The sequence below is a fragment of the Synchiropus splendidus genome, chromosome 1 (genome assembly GCF_027744825.2).
Source record: "Synchiropus splendidus isolate RoL2022-P1 chromosome 1, RoL_Sspl_1.0, whole genome shotgun sequence".
In the NCBI taxonomy this organism is placed as follows: Eukaryota; Metazoa; Chordata; class Actinopteri; order Syngnathiformes; family Callionymidae; genus Synchiropus; species Synchiropus splendidus.
The window spans coordinates 33892855-33913372 of NC_071334.1; the positions used below are offsets into that span (position 1 = coordinate 33892855).

General features: G+C 44.8%; 3 protein-coding genes across 10 annotated transcripts; 1 reads left to right on the forward strand and 2 right to left on the reverse strand.

Annotated features, from left to right (window-relative positions):
* Positions 1 to 1141: 1141 nt before the first annotated feature.
* Positions 1142 to 9156, forward strand: si:ch211-1a19.3 (uncharacterized). The gene is made up of 5 exons (XM_053853596.1): positions 1142 to 1955; positions 5162 to 5258; positions 7030 to 7183; positions 7646 to 7803; positions 8318 to 9156. Coding segments are annotated over exons 1-5 (738 nt in total). The 5' UTR covers positions 1142 to 1628; the 3' UTR covers positions 8320 to 9156.
* A 437-nt stretch (positions 9157 to 9593) lies between these two features.
* LOC128752416 (cocaine- and amphetamine-regulated transcript protein-like) lies at positions 9594 to 10734 on the reverse strand. The gene is made up of 3 exons (XM_053853608.1): positions 10609 to 10734; positions 9795 to 9878; positions 9594 to 9727 (listed from the first exon to the last, which is right to left on the reverse strand). Exons 1-3 carry the CDS (start codon positions 10732 to 10734, stop codon positions 9620 to 9622), a joined length of 318 nt encoding a protein of 105 aa, XP_053709583.1. The 3' UTR covers positions 9594 to 9619.
* Positions 10735 to 11424: 690 nt separating this feature from the next.
* Positions 11425 to 15710, reverse strand: LOC128752407 (survival motor neuron protein-like). 8 transcript variants are annotated; one of them, XM_053853591.1, is made up of 9 exons: positions 15573 to 15710; positions 15420 to 15476; positions 14940 to 15044; positions 13933 to 14121; positions 13653 to 13748; positions 13136 to 13243; positions 12066 to 12154; positions 11659 to 11695; positions 11425 to 11598 (listed from the first exon to the last, which is right to left on the reverse strand). In XM_053853591.1, the coding sequence occupies exons 1-9, from the start codon at positions 15615 to 15617 to the stop codon at positions 11545 to 11547; spliced, it is 780 nt and encodes a 259-aa protein (XP_053709566.1). In that variant the 5' UTR covers positions 15618 to 15710; the 3' UTR covers positions 11425 to 11544. The 8 variants fall into 8 exon arrangements, with proteins under 8 accessions (XP_053709566.1, XP_053709565.1, XP_053709564.1 ...); XM_053853590.1 differs by having other exon boundaries at positions 14934 to 15044; XM_053853589.1 differs by having other exon boundaries at positions 13653 to 13736; positions 14934 to 15044; positions 15402 to 15476.
* Positions 15711 to 20518: the final 4808 nt, after the last annotated feature.

Genomic DNA, 20518 nt, shown 5'->3' on the forward strand with positions numbered 1-20518 from the left:
ATGTTTTGTCGCCACTTATGTGCAGCATTTCTTCATGAAGCAAGCGTGTAGCAGTGTGTCTCTCTATTGACCGGTGTATTTTAACCTGTAGAAAACCCACAGCTCAGATACTGTACTTTTCTCAACATAAATTCTCGGTTGGAGAGAGAAGCTCAGTCGTCACTCAGAGTTAAATATAAGTGAGGCCATTGGGCCATGGAAATTAAAAATGAAAAGAATTATAAAAAAAATAAAAAATAAAATACATGTCTGCCATAGAAACATGTCAGACAACAAAAATATTAATTAATAAATCTTAATAAAAAAATTAATAAAAATGCTCCATATGGAAATAACTTCATACACAAAAAAAACTATAAAACAAAAAAAAGTATTCCATCTGAAAATAAATAGATAAATAAAATCTCTGCTGTTCCATTATGTTGTTTACAAAACTGATTTTTAAGGGAAAAATGAATAAATGTCAAAATATTCCAGATGAAAAGTGCAACTGAAAATAGTCAATAAATCCCGACCTGGTATGTGCCGTCCATAAAAAGAGCCATTGTTACGCCGTAAAATACATACAACAATAAATAAATGAAAATATTCCAGAGGAAAATATTGAAAAAAATGAAATCAAACAATTCCTGCCATAAATAAAGAGATAAATTCCACTGCATGTTGGGAATAATAAAAAGTCAAATTGAAAACCCTGGTGGGTACTCGGAGTTAAATCCCTGCTTCTCTGAGGTGGTATCTCAGCACGATGTCTCCTGGACACCTCTCAAGTGTTCATGGGTTTAGCTGGGAGGAGGCCGACCCAGGACACAATGGCACGACGACATCTCAGGTGTGTGTGGTCCTCTTTGCTTTACATGCTGCCCCCATGAGCTCCATGAAGAGCGATGTATGATGCTAATGGCTAAAAATCCTGAATTATGTTCATGTAAATAATTTTGACAATAGATTTGTCTTGTGTTCTGGGCTGCCAGGTAAACTGGTTACGCAATTAACGGACCGCAGTTGTGGTGCAGTGAATTCTGTTTTTGTTGGAGCTGGACACGTTCTCAGGTACGTGTTTTTTTCCACCTTCTTTTTGGTGAGAACCAGACGACCAATTGGAGAGCAGGGAGGCAGGAGGGTGTGCCGGGGTGGGGGCAGCAGTGGGGCACATTTTTCCAGCTGTTTGCCAGCAGCTGGATATAGACCAGGAAAGAGTGAGACAGCTCAGAGTGTGTAAGAGCTTCACTTTCATTTCTGCCTCAGAACCTCCAGCAAAGCCGTGGCCAGCTGCCAGAAAGCCACATAGTTTGATGGGTTCATCTCAGTTCACGGCGCCGACACAGACAGCCTTTTGAACTCACCTTCTGTAGTTGTGAGGACGAAACCAACCGCAGAACTCTGACCCAGAAGCTGCTCCTCTAATGTTGAGCTCAAACAAGTCCTCACTATCCAGCTCGCCGAGACACATTCTTCACAGAGAAACGAAACTTTCCGTGTGTGTGTTTGTGTGGCTCCATGTTGTGACTTTCCAGAGGTGGTGTGGGGAGAGGGGCGGGGCCGCTCTCCTCCCTCTCTGAAGGGAAACTCCGACTCACTCCGGCCCACGTCCTTCACCCAGAGCAGCCGCTCCATCTTTGCTCGCCATGGAGAGCCCGTCCAAGTCATCCCAGAAGGCCAAGAACGTGGTCATTGCTCTGCTGTCCATCTGGTCCATCATCTCGCTCATCATCATCGTGGTGTGGTCCACCTCGCCAGACCTGAAGGGTGCATCCAAGTACCGCTCCGAGCTGCAGGAGATGACAGAGAAGCTGGAGGGCACCAAGGTGGTGTGCAGCAAGAACAAGATAGCGCTGGAGGAGATGCTGCAGGAGGCCCGGGAGGCGCAGGAGAGGCAGAGGGCAGAGAACCTGGTGTTGCTGGGCCAGCTCAATGCCACCAACTTCACGCTGGCCGAGTGTCGGCAGGAGAACGTGAGTGTTGGACACCAACGTGCCGTGACTGCGACAGGAAGCCTCAAAATCCTGTTTAAACTGCTTTGGTTTCCTTCCGCCTGAGTTCTGTGGGTCAAGAACATGAAGTCAACAAGTTCATTCCTTCGAGCTCTGATTGAAACCTCTTGACATGAATTTGAATTTCTTTGCATGTTCACTCTGGCTATCACTTGTTACATTAACCCCAAGTGCAACATATACAGTTTGCTGTGGTGGAAGTGTAGAAGTACCACCGAGGGCTTCAGCAGTTCTGTGGTATTGGATGTAGAAGCAGCAACACTCGTGTCAGAAGTATGAGTTGTAGTGGTGTTAGTTATGACACTTAAGTTGTGTTTGAGTGTGTAAAGTGGAGTTGAAAGTACCTGAAAGTTTTACTTGTGGTGATAGATTAAGTTAGTCAAGCAAGTATTGGTTGGTAGTAAAGGTGGTGGTGATAGTAGAAGTAGTTCTGATGGATCTGTTAGTTCTTGTAGTTTCAGCACAGGTGGTAGCATTGTGAGTTGTAGTGGTGAGGGAAGCTGTACTTTTATTTGTAATTTTGACGGGTGGTAAAAGTTGTAGTTTATATTTTGGGAAGTGGTGTCAGTAAAAAAAAGAAAGAGGAGGTAGTGGAAGTAGGTCCTGTTGTTTTGCTGTGGTGGTTCGTACTAGTGGATTAGTAGCGTAGAGTAGAGATGAAGGTGGTATAATAAATACTACCTTCATCTCTACTCTATCCGACAAATCCACTAGTATTAGTTGCACTGTTATTAGCTTGTTGGTTGTGGAAGTAGTAGTGGTGTTACTTGAAGTGGTCAGGGAAGTACTTGTAATAAGGATTCAGTAGTAGTTGCAAGGGTGGTAGAAATTGTGGTGCAGACAGTACTCGGTCCTCACACGAATGGTGTTGTTATAGTAGTGGGGGTAAAAATCTTATTTTTTATAGTCAGCAGCAGGCATGTATATCAGGTGGTATTACTTCTGAGGGGGAATGGTGAGGAAATCCATTGTTATTGTGGTTGTAGAAGAAGCAGTAATACTGTTGGTAGTATTGGTGGTTCTGGTAGAGTAGTTGTGGTGGTAGAAGTTCATATATTCGTAGATGAAGCAGAGGTTGAAGTAGTGGCCAAAACATTTGTGTACGAAGTATTTGTAGTGGTAGAGAGTAGTCTTAGTTGATTCTGAAGTAGTGTGCTGATGTAGTTTAGGTTCTTTGGCTCCAATATGGCTGGTGGAAGTGTTGGAGTCGTATACTGGAGGCACTCGAGGTACTGAGTCATTTTCAGAAGTACTGTGGTGTGAGAGTGAACCTCCTCAGACCTCTGCACTGTTGCAGCCAAACAAGAGACACTGGACTGAAAATAGAAAAATATTTGGTGCAGCTGCCAGACTGAGAGCCACGGCCCTCCCTCTGCACCAAAACTCTTCTGAGAAACACAAAATCCTTTTATCTGTCATGTGAACTTGTTTAGCGTTTTCTCTTCCCGTCTGACTCACCAGCTCGCTTTCACGTTCCAGGATTAGAATTTAAGGGACTTGGGTTTGGAAAAAGTGAGTGTAGCCTTCTTCCTCCTCCTCCTCCTCTCGTGGTTGCTTGTGACTCATTCATCTTTCCTTCACCTCTGGTCCCGAAAATCTCTGCCTTGCTGGCCTCTCCCTTTCTCATGGTGGTGCCACATCCAGTTTATCGGCTGTTTTTCCTCTGCCGCCTTGAACGAGGAACCGTTTGTGTCTGCTGCTAACTGTTAGCATTGCAAGCCATCCTTGCCATACCAACCGATTTCTGGGTGGAGCTGGACCTTTATCTCTGATGTTTCTCGGCCGCGCCTTGCGGCGGACATCTTACTCTTCCCTCCCGTGTCTGCTGCGCCCACTTATGCTCCTCTGTGAGATGAAAGGAATGTTTCTCCTGTCCTGTTTTCAATCTCCACTACAGCTACCGGCCCGGTCCGGTCTGTTCTGCCGCCAGTACCCTTGGATTCAAAGCAGGTTCTACTATGATATTCCATGGTGGACAACCGCCAGCAGATAACGTTGTTCTCCCGAGACGTGAGGTGGTTCTGATCCTGCTCTGTACCAGACCTTGTTATCACTGAGCTAAAAAAAGCAGCTGGACTCTGAGGGTCCTGGGGCAAATTCGACATCAGCATGCGAACATGTCGGGACTCCCTCTGGATTCCAGCATGGGTTTGGGTTCTGACTGACGTCCACACTTCTAATTTCATATCAGGAGTTTGAGCAAGACGCCACTCGCCAGTCTGACATCATCGCGCTGTGTATACTTCTCATTTCATATGTGAAATTTCTCAACGTGTATTCACTGTAGCGTTCACGATCATCTGATCATCTAGATCTGTGATGCTGCTTCTTTATTCATTTACTGACCCATCTACCTCCACCAATCTTTGCTAATGTTCATGCCATTCTGGTCATGTCTGGTCACATGAGCAGCTCCAGTTGGAACAGGCAGACACCAGACTGTCATTTTATGAAACACAACATAAAGTCGGTCTAAAATGCTTGGTTACCAAGGTTTTCTCATGCATTCTCTGAAGAGCCGCCTCTCCTTTGTGTCTCGTGTGTAATTGTAGCGATGTGCTCTCTGTTCAGCTCATCAAAAATGTAACATTATGGAAGTGCCTCGTAGTTTTGTTTTTGTAATTTAGTAACCATACTTTTTAATTCTTTTTTGATTCAGTCTTTCCTTTTTTTGTTTTTGCTTCACGCATGACAGTAAAAAAACATATGTGTTGCATTTTTACATTGGATTCTCTCTTCATTTTATTTTCACTATTGCATTTTTTTCTTATACTTTCATCAAATATCGTTGATTTGGCTTACTGTTCTTTATGTATTTCTTAATCATATTGGCATTTTATTTTTATCACCTGCGAAATGCAAATTTTGTCTCCTCTTTATTTGCATTTTGCTTTTTGGTCCTACGCCTTAATAGATTAGATTAGGTATCATCTAGTCATGATTGATTTTTAAAAATGATATACAATTCAAAATAGAATTACCTGATTTCTGATCATTTCAAGAACATTTTTTTCTTTCCTGATGTTTCCCCCCGCCACTCTTACTGTTTTTCGTCCCTACTACTATGTTTTCCTGTCACGGCAAATCCATTTTTCAGTGTCAAGTCAGTCTCATGCACAATATTTTTGACACTGTTCTGCCGTCACTCAAGTGTTTCTGATCGGCAGGTGAATCTGGGTCTGAACATCAGCGCGCTGCTGGACGAGGTGGAGCAGTTGCATCAGAGGGAGACCAATCTCACGGCTCAACTGCAGCTGCAGGAAGGTAAGACTGGCACCAGGAAAATCCCCGTCACAGTCATGAAAGGAGACCCTCTCGGCTCTGGCGTCCCTGGCTGTTGCCACAGCAACAGCACAGTCTCGGTAAATAAACACAGCGGATCAGCGCGCTGGAATCAACAGTGCGGGAACGTCACAAGTGGACGAAGTCTGGCGCTGAAGTCACAAGAAAACCTATAAATAACAGCAGAAACCACAGTTTGTTATCTAGGAGGTGATGCCGTGGTACATTGGACTGTGGTGCTGTCACTCAGAAGGGTCGAGGATTTGAATCCAGCTTGTGGCAACCTTGAGTTTTGAGTGAGCATTCCTGCGAGGAGTTTGTTGCACACTGTTTGTTGCTCTGAATGATGGAGTACTTGACTTTCCAGGGTGGAGACTCCATACCATGGGTGCTCTAAGAAGGAAGCTGTATAGTTATATATATATATATTTAACCAGGTGAACATAGAAGACAAATGGAATTAAACACTATTTTATCATAAAAATAAAAACATATTTTTATCATAAAAATATTCCAGATGAAAATGTTATGAAAAGAAACCTTAGAATTCCAGGTTAAAATGAGCCAGCCATACAGGAGAGACCCACAGTCGATCCTCTCCCTCTCGAAGTGTTCAAATGTGAGGCGGCCCTGGGTCAGACCCTTGGCCCGCTGGAGTCTGGAGAAAACCTCTGTTCCCTTAGAAGATGAGAAGTCTGGGCCTCTTTACTTCAGCTGCTGCCTCCACTACCCAACCTTGAAGCGGAAGAAAGTCAATAGTGAAGCAAAATCTCTGAGGTCCGGCAACTTTCCTTTCCTCATCCGTTGGTCCCGCCTCATGGGGTCCACAGTCCTGCATGATATTAGGTGTTAAACCCATTGTTGCTCGAGGTGCTGTCCAGCTCCAGAGTAGGAAAAAGAGGGCTGGACTCGGTCAGGACTTTGGCATGCAAGTTCTCTGGTACAGTCTCCGACTCACATGAAGACGTGAATGTTCCCGGCCAGCAAGCTGAACTCCGACCCACGCTGTGAGCCACAGCTCGGCTGTTGCCCAGCAGCAGGCGGAAGAGGAGAAGCCAGTTGATGATGGAAACATCCGGCTGAGAACAGAAGCAGGAAATGATTGGAGTTGTTGCAGCACAATCAAACACCTTCCTGATGTTTGTCCTGCAGATTAGTCACAACTTGGACGAGAACGCGCTACTAGCATTTACCTGTCAGCAGGGGGCAGCAGTCCAACTGAGCCCAAGAGGTTACATGTGCAGTTTAAATTTCAGGTTTATTTTATCAAATAATTTAAATATTTGTTGTATTCTTTTTTAAATGTAAATTGTTTTCATTTTTTTAAATAATTTAATTATAAGACCATTATTATGCAAATATTTACTATAAATTAATTTGACTTTATAGGATTTTATTATGTGCATATTGAAAATAAAACATTTTACCTGTAAAATAAATTTACAAGCAAGTGTTTTTTAGATGCCAAGAACATGTTCTTGCGACTTATTTATATATATATATATATATATATATATATATATATATATATATATATATATATATAGTCGAGATGGTTCTATGGCCAGGTCATGTGACCCAGAATGACAGCATGACTGCAGCATCGGTGACTTGGCTCTGATAAGACTCCCCTCTTCCTTATAAGTCCAGCTTGAGAGGGAAACTGCTTATTATTGATGTTTCTCTCTGTCGTCACGGCGACCTGCGCCAACACTAACAGGACGATCTGGTTGTGTGACTGTTCTGTTCCCAGAGCTGGTGGAGGTCCTGCAGCACAACATGACTCTGGCCGCCCTCCAGACCGATGCTTGCTTCAGCAAGAAGGCGGCGGCCGACAGCCAGATGTTAGCTGCGCAAAGCGAGACCCGAGCCTGCGAGTCCAGTCAGGAGTACCTGCAGAAGCAGCTGTGAGTCTCTCCGACCCTCACAGCTAAACTCTTCTTCTGGGTCCTCCCTGGTGTTCTCCAGGTCAAATCAAACTTTCTGTGAAAGCAATTTATACCCTCAAATCTGTTATTGGACGTCAAGCGATGAGCTTGGTTCTTCAGACCTGGACCGGTCAGATGAGTCACCTACTTCCTAAACTGCTGATCTAAGACTAATTCCTTTTCTCCACAAATCTTCGGTTAACAATCAACAAATTAATACAAACCTTTCTTCTATGAATCTTAAATGAGTTGCATACAGGACCTTGAATCAGAGCTACGTTTTCTGAAATGCGATTCACCTCTTAACCTTAATTCACTCTGTTCTACAAATGACTCGATTTCCAAACCATAAAACCTCGGGACACCAGATCTTCAAGGACTTGATCCACAAACGTTACGTTGTGCACTAATTCACGCTGTTGTCTTGTTATTGCTCTGTAGTCAGAAGTGTAAAGGGACCAACTCAGCCGCGCCCCCTCAGAAGCAGCAGGACGTGACCAGCAAACCTCTGCAGACCTCTGCCACGGGTGCTGCCGTTCCGCTCGCCGGGATCCATGTGGCAGTGTTGCTCATCAGCTCTGGACTGCATCTGATAACCTGTGAGTGCAACCCTGAACGCATCACGCCACACATCTGGAAGCCTTTCTTGTGTCTCTGACACATCTGATACGAGTGTCCAGAAATATTGGTCTGATCGCGCACCACCATGCTCTAGTGCTTCTTTGGAAAAAACTTTGTCTCTTCTGAAACTTGGTGCGCCATGACTCGAGTGAAGGAACATCTGTGGCTCAGCCACTCTAACCTCACATGAACTGGACTTCCAACTTTGTTCCTGCTGTTTTGAGACTCTTTCTCATCCTCACTTCTTTTGTTTGTGATATTTTTGATGACTGGATTCTGTAATGTGAATCTTGATCAATCGTCTTGAGTCAAATCAGTCATTGGGGATGGTATTAAGATCAAAGGTCATGCTTGAGGTGGTGAAGTGCAGGCGAGTGGCGCTATACTGCCACATGACAAATCTTTCAGCTTGACTCAAATGAGTCCAGTCAGTTGAGAGTTTGGTGACCATAGTTGAAAAGACTGTATGTATTAACGTTCGCCTTTGTCCAGGAGCAGCGCAATCGCGTTAAAGGAGCCGACGGCGAGGACTGTGATCCAGGGAAAAAGTGGGCGGAGCCTGGAGCGACTCATCGACTGCTGTAAAAACTTCCATGGCGACACGTTCCGCCGTCCTGAGAACCGTAGAGATGAACTTTTGCTTTGACTTGAAGAGAGTTTTTCACCACTGCTGCTTTCCTTGCGTCGAGCGAACCTGCACGCTTTCTTTGTTTATGTATCTAACCTTTGATGCTGAAACGATCGGAGATGAAGCACGAAACTTCGTGAGACAAAGTAATTCCGGATTTCAACCCGGTTCCTCCTGATAATTTCCCAAAATCTGAGTGTCAATGGCAAGACATCTTGCGTTTAAACTCTGATTTGAGTGAAGGATCAAGCATATGACCGATTTCCCATCATGCACTGGTGCTCGTCCAACTGCAGGAGTTTACGTCCGCAGCAGCTCGGTTGTATTTTGACTGAGACAGAAAGTCTGTAAGTTAGTGGTTGATGCATGTTGTTAGCTACAGCTTTGTTGTGTAATGTGTCACATTGACGTAGAAAGTTTGGCAATTGTTGTGGTGGAAAGGGAAAGCCATGATCAAAACTCACTTGAAACTTTGATAATTTTGACAGTAGTTTAGATATGATCACTGCCAAAACTAAATCCTGTCATCGTCCACGTCAGACGGGTTTGTCATCACAGATTGAGGACGCTGAAGTTTTACGTAATGTTTCTCCCACTGTCTCGTTCGTCTTGTTGCTATTGTTTGTGAACTCGCTGCCTGAAGCTCCATCAACTCTGAAGCTTATTTTATTTCGACTGTTGGTGCTGGTGGACGCTAATAAACGGGAGGCGTTTGCCAAACTGTGTCCTTGTTATTCAGTGACGAGCGAATGCGACTGTAACTGCGACATTTCTACCGACAGTAGCATGGCAGCACTTCACATTAGCACTGGTGTGTGGCAGGTGGGTTCAGAGGTAGGCGCAACATTATAGCACTGTAAATAGGGCGGATTGTCCTGGAAAGGTGGCGGCACCACTTACCGGTGTGAAGGTCAGTCAGTATGGGAACAAGGAGTCATTGCATCCCTAGCTCTGTACTCATTGAGACAACACATGTGGCCACACCAGCGACAGCAGAAGTACAGGTCGCTGCCAGAGCAACCAAGAAGAGGGTTTCACAGAGTTGCAGGGATCGGCACAAGTGCAACTTCATGTCTAGATCGGCTGTTGATCTCACACAGCATGGAGGTCCTTGAATCAGGACTAGATAGTCTAGAAAGAGCCATGGACACTTTAACTTTATTCTCTCACAGACACTTGAGGACGTCAAAGTTGCACACGGTTCCACTTGGACAGCCACACAACTTCCCAACCCGCGAGCCTTTACGCAACGCACACTGCTCGCCGGCGTCACACTGGAACCACAAACGATGCGTGAACAGGTTGAGCACTCCCTTTCTGTCACATGAGGTCAGTTCTCACCGAAGGCAGCCAGCCCAGCTTCTTCTCCGAGGATGGTGGCTGTTGACTCTTCAGCTTCTCCAGAACTTCCTGGAGTGCTTCGATCTGACGAGAGACTTCAGCGTTTCAGTCAGAGATGGATTTACAGGCGAGTCGACGCCATACTGAACTGCTTCAGAAAATACGTGTCAACTCAAGTAAAGAATATTTAAATTTATTTTATACTTATTTAATGTTTGATGCATTACAAATTAAACACAAGTGAACGGAAACATTTTATTGTGAAAGTGACTTAGGGAGACATGCTTACCACAAATGGTTCTAGAAGATAAAAATAAGTGTGATTTATAAAACAGCATTTTGAAAATATCTACATGATACTTTCCCCAGTAAATATTATAAAATGCATTTTAAATTGTAACGCAAAAAACAGATACTGTTTGAAAACTGAAAGTACAATTCAGAATTTATTGTTTAATCATGTGACATATTCATAGCATAGTCAACAGTCACTGAACATAACAACACAAAATATAAGGGTAAAAGTAGAACATAAAATGACAGGATATAAATGTGGTTCAAATTTCAAGATATTAAATAAAAATTTTAATATAAGACAAAAATAAATATAGGTGTAGTAAGAATACTCTTTGGAAAGAAAATTAGTTATGAAGTTAAAATGTTCTCTAGAAATACAATGTAAATTGTAGATTTAGTTCTTACTAGTTAATTTAAATGGACAAGTGGAAAATTAAAGTTTACTTCAGGGTTTAAGGGGAAAATAACATTTCAATCTGCTACAAAGAGAGAACTTGGAAAGGGCTTGTGACCTCACCAGCTCTTTCTCCTCGTCTCCTTCTGTGGGTCCGCTCGATCGTTCAAACTTCAGCTCTCTGCAGCCTCCAAACACCAGCAGCAGCCAGCAGGCGGCGGCGAGCAGCAGCATCCTGCCTCCTGACATGGTGCTGTGCTGCAGGACTGAAGTCTCGATGCTCCTGAGAGTCTTTATACCTTCGTGATATTTACCCTGCGTGATGAGATGACCCGACCACAGACGTGTGGGGTCAGCAGAGGTCGACTCTGGCAAATAGGAAGTGACGTGTGGAGAGGAGCGATAGAGCGATGTGAAACCATCAAAATCTACTAAAAGTGTGAGAGAGGTGATGGCGAAAGACACGAGAGTCCATAGAGAAACGAGTCTGGGGAGAAACAAAACATTCCTGAGAGAAAGTGGAGATAGACAAGTCCAAAGAGGGACATGAGAGATTCCAGAAAGACAAGTCTGGAGAGGCACAAAGGAGTCCAACGAGACACGGGTCCAGAGAAACATGAATCCACAGAGACACACGAGAAAGTCCAGAGAGAGACACGGGTCTGGAGAGAGAAATGAAAGAGTCCGAGACAGAGACAGAAGAAAGAATACTTTCTGACCATATGTGAAAACTCCTCTCATGTGATGTCTTCTCTGCCACACCTCCGTTCACTTCAACATGGTGGACCATCAGTCCTCTGCCGCGTGACTCACACGGGCAACCATGTTGACATCAGGGCTCATCTCATTTCCTCCTCACAGTCTGACCTCTGATTGACCTTGAAGAGCAATCAGATCTTCTCTGTCCATAACGACACACAAGCAGAATGACGTGTCCAGCATTCATTTTAATAACAAAACATAGCTGTGTTTTTGAACACAAAAAATGAAACTCAGAACTTTCTTTACAACAGAAAACTCTCCTCAACTAAGAACATATAAAACACTGAGGTGTAAAACCTAAATCCAGCGACCATCTGTCTGCAGCTTCACGGCGGGTTGAATGCTTCCTCTCTGGTGAAAGAGAAGAGTTGAGAAGCAATGCAGTCGGCAACTCGTCAGACGAAGTCTCACCTCAGTCGCTGCAGCTGGACTTGTAGCGCTGCTGAGCCTGAAAACAGCACATGCTCACTGACTGACCAGCTTCAGAAGCATGACCTGCTGACAGTTTGTCTCAACACCTGTCCAAACTTCTCCTTCCATCCAATCGTCACTGACCTAGTCCTAGTCCCTCACAAGTACTAGTAAGTACGAGGTCAGAGACTCTATACATCCTGTTAGTCTGACTTCTGTCCTGCAAAGCATCCCCTTGCTGCTGCCCTAACCTCACAGTCGACCCTGCTGCACTCTCTTCTTCACCTCCCTCACGTCTGTGACAATTGACACCTCACACGTGACCCGCTCCATCCCACATGACCTCCTCAAGTCAAGTTTGACGGTGTGTGTGACTGACCATGAAGGTGCCGGTGTGGAAGCCGCACATGTACCACATCATCATCATGTTGGACGCAGTGTCGCTGTCGGGATCTTTACCACCAAAAGGAGGAGGAGGAGTGAAGGTCAGAGGCTCCTGGAAAACAACATATTGGTTTTAATAAAAGGTCTAAAGTAAGTGAACCGAAACATTCCTAATACACCTGGGCTTTCAGAACAGAACAGAACAGAACAGATTATACAGTTATAGAAGTGCAGCTCAGGTTAAGGGGGTTGAACCTGGTCAAAAGTCTGAGCGACATGCGCCTATATACATAATACCTAACTGACTTGTAACAAAGCATATGAACAGGAAATAGAATGGAAATCCAAGGATGAACCAAGGGTGACTCACGTTCGCTCACAGCGATCCAATTAAAACAGAACTTTAATTTCTGATGAAAAACTAAGAGTTGCCCCACAGTTTTTCCATGTGAAAATATGGAGCCGCTGTAAGCCGTTCAAATGGAGGCCAAGTCTTTTGACCTCCTCCCATTCATTTTCAATGGGAAAAAATTGGGACAAATCCTGTAAGATCTTGGGAATTCTGTGTCACATGTCCAAAAAGAGTAATGGTGATTGATTCCCGGTAACAGACTCATGTTTTAGCTTTTGAACTGCGTCCCTGGACAAAAACTGTTGGAGGAGTAGTAGTGCCCTACCAAGCGTTCACATGACTACAGCAAATGTGTTTTCTAGTACATTAAGAGCCAAACCATTCATAAAACAGCATGAAATGACATTTGATGTTTGACTGATTATTAATTTAATTTTTAAGTGATATATTGAGGGGAAATATTAAATGGCTTTAATATCCGAGAATTCTTTACTCCAGTTAGGTATTTTAAATGGGTGGAATCCTGTTTACTTTTGTTTTTTAGGTAAAGCAGTAACATCCAGTGGGTTAGAGTCGTTGAAATGAACGAATGAACGTTGCACAGAGTACCAGAGTATCAGTGCCCTCTGGTGGACGCAAGCCTTAATCACATCAGTGAGCAGTGACTCATGTTGGATTCACCCACAACTCCAGAGCAACCGTGTGGAAGAAAACCCGTGACAGAGAGATATAGACTTTTACCCCAGATGTCATGTGGGACAAGTCGGGAAACTGAGGGAAGCCAGGAGAGTCGCGATTGGTGGGCTTCAACACCGCTGTCTTGGGTTTCTCTTTTTCAACTTTGGATCTCTGCACACAATGTTTGAGATGTGACACACACACCCACCCACACGTTTGTATTGCTATCCCCGTGGGGACATTGGGAAGTTTCTCATTGCCATAATGCCCTCCCCAGCCTCTCACCATAAATCTAACCATCCAAAACACATGGCTCACCTTAACCAGGACTCTGACCCAAACTGAAACCCAGTTATAATGACCCAGTTATTTTGAAGTCTTCATCCTAAAATTGAGGTTTGGACCCGTTGGACCAGCAAAAAGGACATATGGTCCCCACGAGGCAGTACAAAGAAGCCCCGACACACACACTTGACATTTTCTGAGTATATTTTAGTAAGTTGACTGCGGCCCACCATGAACACCCGCATATCTGAACGCAGCTCCATCACACCACCTAGTGGCCCTTCGAGGTACTCACCACAGGGGAGGAGCGCTCGCCTCCTCCACTCTGGTTCTCCTCTCGGCGTTTCCTCCTCCAGTCCGTGGACCTGAAGATGGGGCCCTGTGAGGCAGGCTTACAGTCGACGTTAATAATCAGGATTGAGTTCGGCACTTGGCTGAAGTGGCGAGTTTCATGTTTATATTTCAGACATGAAGAAAGACACAACACTGCATTACTAAGAAGTTCACTCCAAAAGCTGGTGTGCTGACTGATCATCCTTGCTTGTGTACAATATGGATCAGAAGCGGGCTGTCACCTTGACTGCTCTGTTGGATCCAGGCAGCTCATCAGGTTGTAGCAGACTTCCGATGTCCACCTCTTCCTCGTTGTTGTAGACGTCATAGCGAACGCGGCAGCGCTGACCCTCGACCCACATTACCACAGCCGGGTACACCAGTCCGTCCTCGGAGAACACAGCCCGGCACGGAGACCCGGCTTTCCACTCCTGACGGACCAGAACCACAAAGACATTGACTTTTGTTTTCATCCTCTCTGTGAGAATGGAGGTATGACAGCAGAGGGATCTCAAAACTTCAATTTAACTTGTTCCAGGAGCTGTTGGAGCTTTTAACCACATGCCATGGAATTTTAATCCACCCATCCATCAAGTCATGAGAAACACGCATGAATCGAAATTCAGCAACAAGAGTAGTTGGTTTTATAAAAAGGAAACAAAAACTCCAGACCAGATTTGAATTAAAGACAACCACCTCAAATCTGGGTCTGAGTTCTGAGTTCTACACAACTCTGCTGTCTCTGTCCATCATCCACTCGACTGGCTAGAATTAGCAGGTCTTTCTAGCCTAAATGTTCTTATCTTTCAAAAGGCTTGGCTTTTGCATCTTTCCAATTCAGAGATTAAACATTAATTGACACAGAAAAAAAGGATTTTAAGTAGGAAAACTGAGCTCACGGTCATGCAGAGGTGTAGTCACGGGTCACTCATGGATTCATCTGCTCACTTCATGTCAGAGATCCAGGTCTCAGGTGACCCTGGTGTGTCGTGTGTGTGTGTGTGTGTGTCCATGCACGGGCACAGCAAGCTCAACTTCATGACCTCTTAGTTGCCGTAGTCGAGGAAGCTAACTCTGCAGTGATCACCATCCAGTGCCACCACCGTCCCGTAGTACACCACACCAGACCAGACCAGACCAGACCGGGTGGCCCAACACTGATCACCCACCTCCAACTCGTGGTAAAGACACCAATATATAAAGTTCATTTACAGGCACAGAGGGAACTAAGGTCATAGGTTACCCGTACGTGGACACTGGTGGACGCAGTCGCAGAAGGACTGAGTGCGTCTTCCTGCACCTCCAAACCTTTGTCATTCTTCTCCACAGCTGAATAATCAGACCTCCCAGCATCCTTCACAATAAAGAACAATTGAAAATAAAGTTTAGACATGTTGCATTTGCAAACGGTTTACCTAAAAATAACACAAACCAGACGCTTTAAACTTAGAGACAGGGAAAGAAAAAATAAAAACGGTCTGTTTTAATGAGAATTATTCGAAAAATATACACAATAAACTTAGCTGGTTTTTAGTGATAGTGTTGCAGTGTTAAACAGACACATTATAAACACATTAGCTCTCCTCGGAGTGTGCACGCTTGACTTGGCCAAAATTTGAATGGAGTTCGGCCACACTTCAAACCACGTGGAACACATTTTTAAACATTTTTAACCAGCTCAACATGCGTATAAAGTCATATTAAATATAACCTGAGCTATTTCCAGGACCTTTAGGGGCTCTATCAGGGGTGCAGTAGGATCCACCTCGGCGGGTTCGAAAGACTCCTGTGGAAAAGAGGACGGTGTTAGCAAGCACGTTACCTGCATTGACGCTAGCAAGGTCTGAAGTAGTTTCAGTGTGTTTTGAAGGTAAACGCTGACCTTAATATTTCCTCTATAGACGTTATCCATAGTCGCCACACTCATTTTCTCAAAATTTCCGATTTAATTCAACAAGACACCTGAGCCACGTTATTAAGTCGTTTCCGGTTCAGCGCTTCAAAATAAACGATCACTCACAGGTGTGTTACGATTTCCATTCAATTTCCATTCCATTTCCTTCAAAAAAAAGCTACAAAAGATAAGACACAGATATATAGAACTGTATGTGATGCGCTAGGAAGTGCGGAAAATCAAAATAACCTACATTTCCTGCGTTAAATTGCGAAAGGAAACAACTGGATTGTCTAAATATTGTGAGAACGGGATGATAACAAAATGTAGGAGTTGTGTACCTGTCCAATCCACGTTTATTATGTCAATCGACGTTTTTAATTCGTTTATATGTATAATGCCTCTGTCTGCAATCGACATTTGTGATCTGTCGCCAAAGTTACAGTTCAGCAGAGTGCAGAGTTCCGCAAGGTAAACGGGAAGTTGCCCTGAAGTATCTTGCGTGATCTTTTAATTTAATTTAATTTTTTTATAAAGAATAATGCGTTATTGTAGTACTGTATTGTAAGACTTGTTATTTACTGCTCTAACATGGTGATTTACCAAACGATATATTGTTTGATTTCATTTCGATGCAGGGTGGAGTTGTCATCACATGTGACGTCATGGACCCTTTTGCTTCGTTACACTCCCCAGTTTACCTGTCATTGTCCTGTAAGATAATGACCTTAAATTATTATGAAATTCAAAATGGCAGCAATTTTCACTGGTGATGAACGGTGAATATGAGTATGAGTATAGTGGGTTTGATGCAGCGTTCATTCTGATTTGGGCAGGTTTTTGATAGATAGATAGATAGATCTCCTCAGTCTGTCTGTGGAGCAGGACAATGACAGCAGTCTGTCACTGAAACTGCTCCTCTGTCTGGAGTTGGTGTCGTGCAGAGGATGACTAGGATTGTCAACGATGGACAGAAGCCTGTTCGCTCTGCCACTGATGTCCAGCTCTGTGCCAACAACAGAGCCTGCATTCCTCACCAGTTTGTCCAGGCGTGCAGCATCCTTCAAGCATCGTCATCATCATCTGCATCATCTTCAAGCTGCTCTCCCAGCACACTACTGCATACATGGTACCACAGACCGGTAGAAGATCTGCAGCAGCTTCTTGCAGATGTTGAAGGACGCCAGCCTTCTGAGGAAGTACATGCGGCTCTGTCCCTTCCTGCACAGAACATCAGTGTTGGCAGTGTTGGATTGTTTTAGTTCCCAGAAGGCAGGTTGGCAGTAAAACCTTGTAAAGTATTTAAAGTAGTAAAGTAATTGTTTCTCACACTAGGAGAATCATGCAGGACGTGTTCTCTGACGTGCTGTAAATTGTTTATTAATTAGGTGAGCTGTGCTGGAAGAGTAACACCATCAAACAAGCACATGAGTCGTTGGACCAGGGGAGAGTTGCTCAGAGGTCAGCGATTTTTTTTTCTCTTTTTTTTTATCAGCGGACAGAAGAACGCGTTCACTCCTGAGTGTTTAACCTCTCAGAGCTCATCTCAGACACCAGGCAACGGTATGACTTTTGGCGGAAGCAAGTGAAAGCAAATCATCAGAGGAACTCAACACGCATTCTGCGACCATACTGTGTAGTTTTCATCATGAGTTGAGGTCCAGAGCGGGCTTAGAAGACGTGTCACACTGACACATCATCATTGCTAAGACGGATCGGCTTTAGAAGAGGACAGGTGTCTATAGAAAAAAAGTGAGCGTCTCAATATAAGAAATGTAGTATCTCCTCTCAGGACCATCAGTGGAGGCGCCACACTGTGAGGACATCTAGTGGTCAGATGGTGAACAACAGATTGAAGTGTGGATCACAGTTGCATCTCTATCAGGGTCCTTGAAGAGAAACCAGTGTCAGAACTTGGCTGCTTGTCTGAGATGTCCATGATGCAGCCTATTCACTTTAAACATGGAGGAGTGAGGTGAGGTTGTCACTCCGTCTCGTTGGGAATGTTGTGACTGTGATTTACGGTCATTGACAGATGCACTAGTGACCCCTGCTTGAAGGAGTTAAGTAACACCATAAGGCATTTTATTTCTACTTTGCTCATGTGCTGGAGATAAAAAAAATGCAGCATTAAGTCTGAGTTAACCAGTCTCCACTGTGGGACTAATGAAGGTCATCTAATCTGAAAATTGCACTGACTCAGCCTGACTTCTGTTCTTTTTGTTCTTTACAGAGAGGATGAGCAGATATCAGATGCCCTCAGCCTCCAGAGTGTCCAGCAGCATGAGACAGATCTGGACTCCACACTCCAGGTATGTGGAGCGTGATGAACTTGTGATGAACAAGTATCTGTGCCATTGCCAACTCCATCAGTATTGTGAGGGGACCTGGTCATGTGTTTGTATTTCAGCTGCTTGAGGTGATCCAGCTGAAGCAGGAGGGTCGACAGGTTTCTCCGTCTAGATGACAATAAGTACCAGCATGATGAGGAAGACGAAGAGCTGCAGAGTGGAGAAGAGGAGATCAGGAACAGCAGAGATAATATGCTGAAGAAGAAGGAGCTTGCTGATCGTCTGTGGAGCAGTAAGAGGATTTGAACTTCCAATCTGATGATTCTGGACCCTTCGATGTAAAAATCTCAGCTCACCTTTGGATGGCAATCAGGACACCGCGAATCTCATCAAGAAGAAGATAAGGGAGAAAGTTTCTCCAGAGAGAATCATCAACCTGTTCCACTGTCTGAGTGAAGTGAAGGACACTTCTCTGTTGCAGGAGGTCCAACAGCAGCTGAGATCAGGACGTCTCTCCACAGATCAACTGTCCCCAGAGGTAGATATGAGTGTGTTTGACCTAAAGCAATACTCTGCTTCAGAGGAGGTTATTGAGTGGCTGCTGCTGGTCCAAGCTGCAAGTGAAGTTCAGCGAGTGGATCTAACACTGAAGTGTTTCCAATGTTAACTTGAATGTTTGATTTCCCTGTTTATTTTGTTCAGGCTGAGAGACCGTGAACTGTCAGAGAGAAGTGGTTCTGCTGAGAAGCTGCTGTCTGCTGGACTGAAGAGTCCACAATGTCACCTGGAGAGTCTCAGGTCAGGCAACATCATCACTTCTCTTCTGTTCTACTCCACAACAGGATGTTCTTCTGGCCTCATGATTTTCTCCGTCATTCCAGTCTGTCAGGGTGTCTGATCTCAGAGGGAGGCTGTGGTTTTCTGGCCTCAGCTCTGAGATCCAACCCCTCCCACCTGAGAGAGCTGGACCTGAGCTACAATAATCCAGGAGGACCAGGACTGTCTGCTGGACTGCAGAGTCCAGACTGGAGGCTGGAGACCCTCAGGTATGGACAGAGCAGCAGAAGTCACTGACTGTGCTCCAAAGAGCTTCAGACTGAACATGTGATCCAGGGGCAGACAGAGAGGATGTGGTTGTGTGGCGACGCTCAAACTCTTCATCTCATCACATGAATCTTATCACATGACATCTTCTCCTGCTGACACCGGTGGAAGCACCAAAAAGACAGTAGAAACTGAGCAGGTGTTTATAGCAGCAGATTCATTACTGACCTGACAGTTGAAGGTCTGAGAATTGACAACAGGTGTGGTGTGTTCAGGATACGTGGGATTTTTTTATGCTGTTAGAAAATGGAATTTGAGCATTATTCACATGAGAATCAAAGAAAGAAGTCACATACAGCTCAAACTGACCAACTGTTTGATATCTCACTTCCACCAAACACTGTGAAGGAAGATTCCCACTGCCATGGCTGGCATTGAATGCCACGTCCCTCTGACGCTTCACTCTGGCTGTATGAGTGTCCTTTAGGGATGACTTCTCAGTCACGGTCTGTGGTGAAGTTCTTTTATTGCTTTAACAGAGGAGTTCAAGGTGGAGGTGGGACTGCACCAAGGCTCAGCTCTGAGCCCCTTCTTGTTTGCCATGGTGATGGACAGGTTGACAGATGAGGTTAGACAAGAAGCCCCTTGGACCATGATGTTTGCAGATGACATTGTGATCTGTGGTGAGAGCAGGGAGCAAGTGGGAGATAAGCTCGAGAGATGGAGGTTTGCCTTAGAAAGGAGAGGAATGAAGGTTAGCTGCAGTAAGACGGAATACATGTGTGTGAATGAGAGGGAGCCAAGTGGTCAGGTGAAGTTACAGGATGTAGAGATAAAGGAGCTGGGTGATTTCAAGTACTTAGGCTCAACATCCCAGGGCGATGGAGAGTGTGAGAAAGAGGTGAAGAAGCTGGTGCAGGCAGGATGGAATCATTGGAGAAAGAAGAAAGAAGAGGAAGCAGAGGACAGGGTCAGATGGAGGAAGATGATCCGCTGTGGCAAACCCCTGAAGGGAGAAGCCGAAAGGAAAACAAGATCTCAGTCACGGTCTGTGGCTAAGTTAGCTCCAGCGCTTGTGGTGTCTGCATCAGCACTGCTGCTCACATCCTCCAAAACCTCCTCTCCACTGACAGCTGCTGTTGAGGACATCAGGAGGACCGCAGTGAGGATCGGTACCTCAGCAAAGTGAGGAACCTCTGGAGGATGGCCGGGCTTTGCCACGCTGATGAGTTCATTTCACAAAATGAGATGGTGCTGGAGCTAACTTTACTATGAACAGTGGCTGGGCCGCTCTGCTCAAGGATGCAGTGGAGGCACACATACACATTACAGTGGTTCTTCTTGTGAGGTCAAGACAGAACTGTGACCCTGGCTTGCTGGGACTATTATGGTCAAGAGAATCATCACCTCGTCTGTTCTTCTCCCAGTCTTCTGTCAATTCTCTCTCACTGGACCAAGACACTGGACCAAGATAAAGCAGCGCCTCCTACTGTCCAATACCAACAGGCGAGTGGATCTAGTGATGAAGGATCAGGGCTACCTGGATTTACTGGGAGATGCTCCAGAGAACACCTCTGATGCCATCACTGAGGCAGCTCA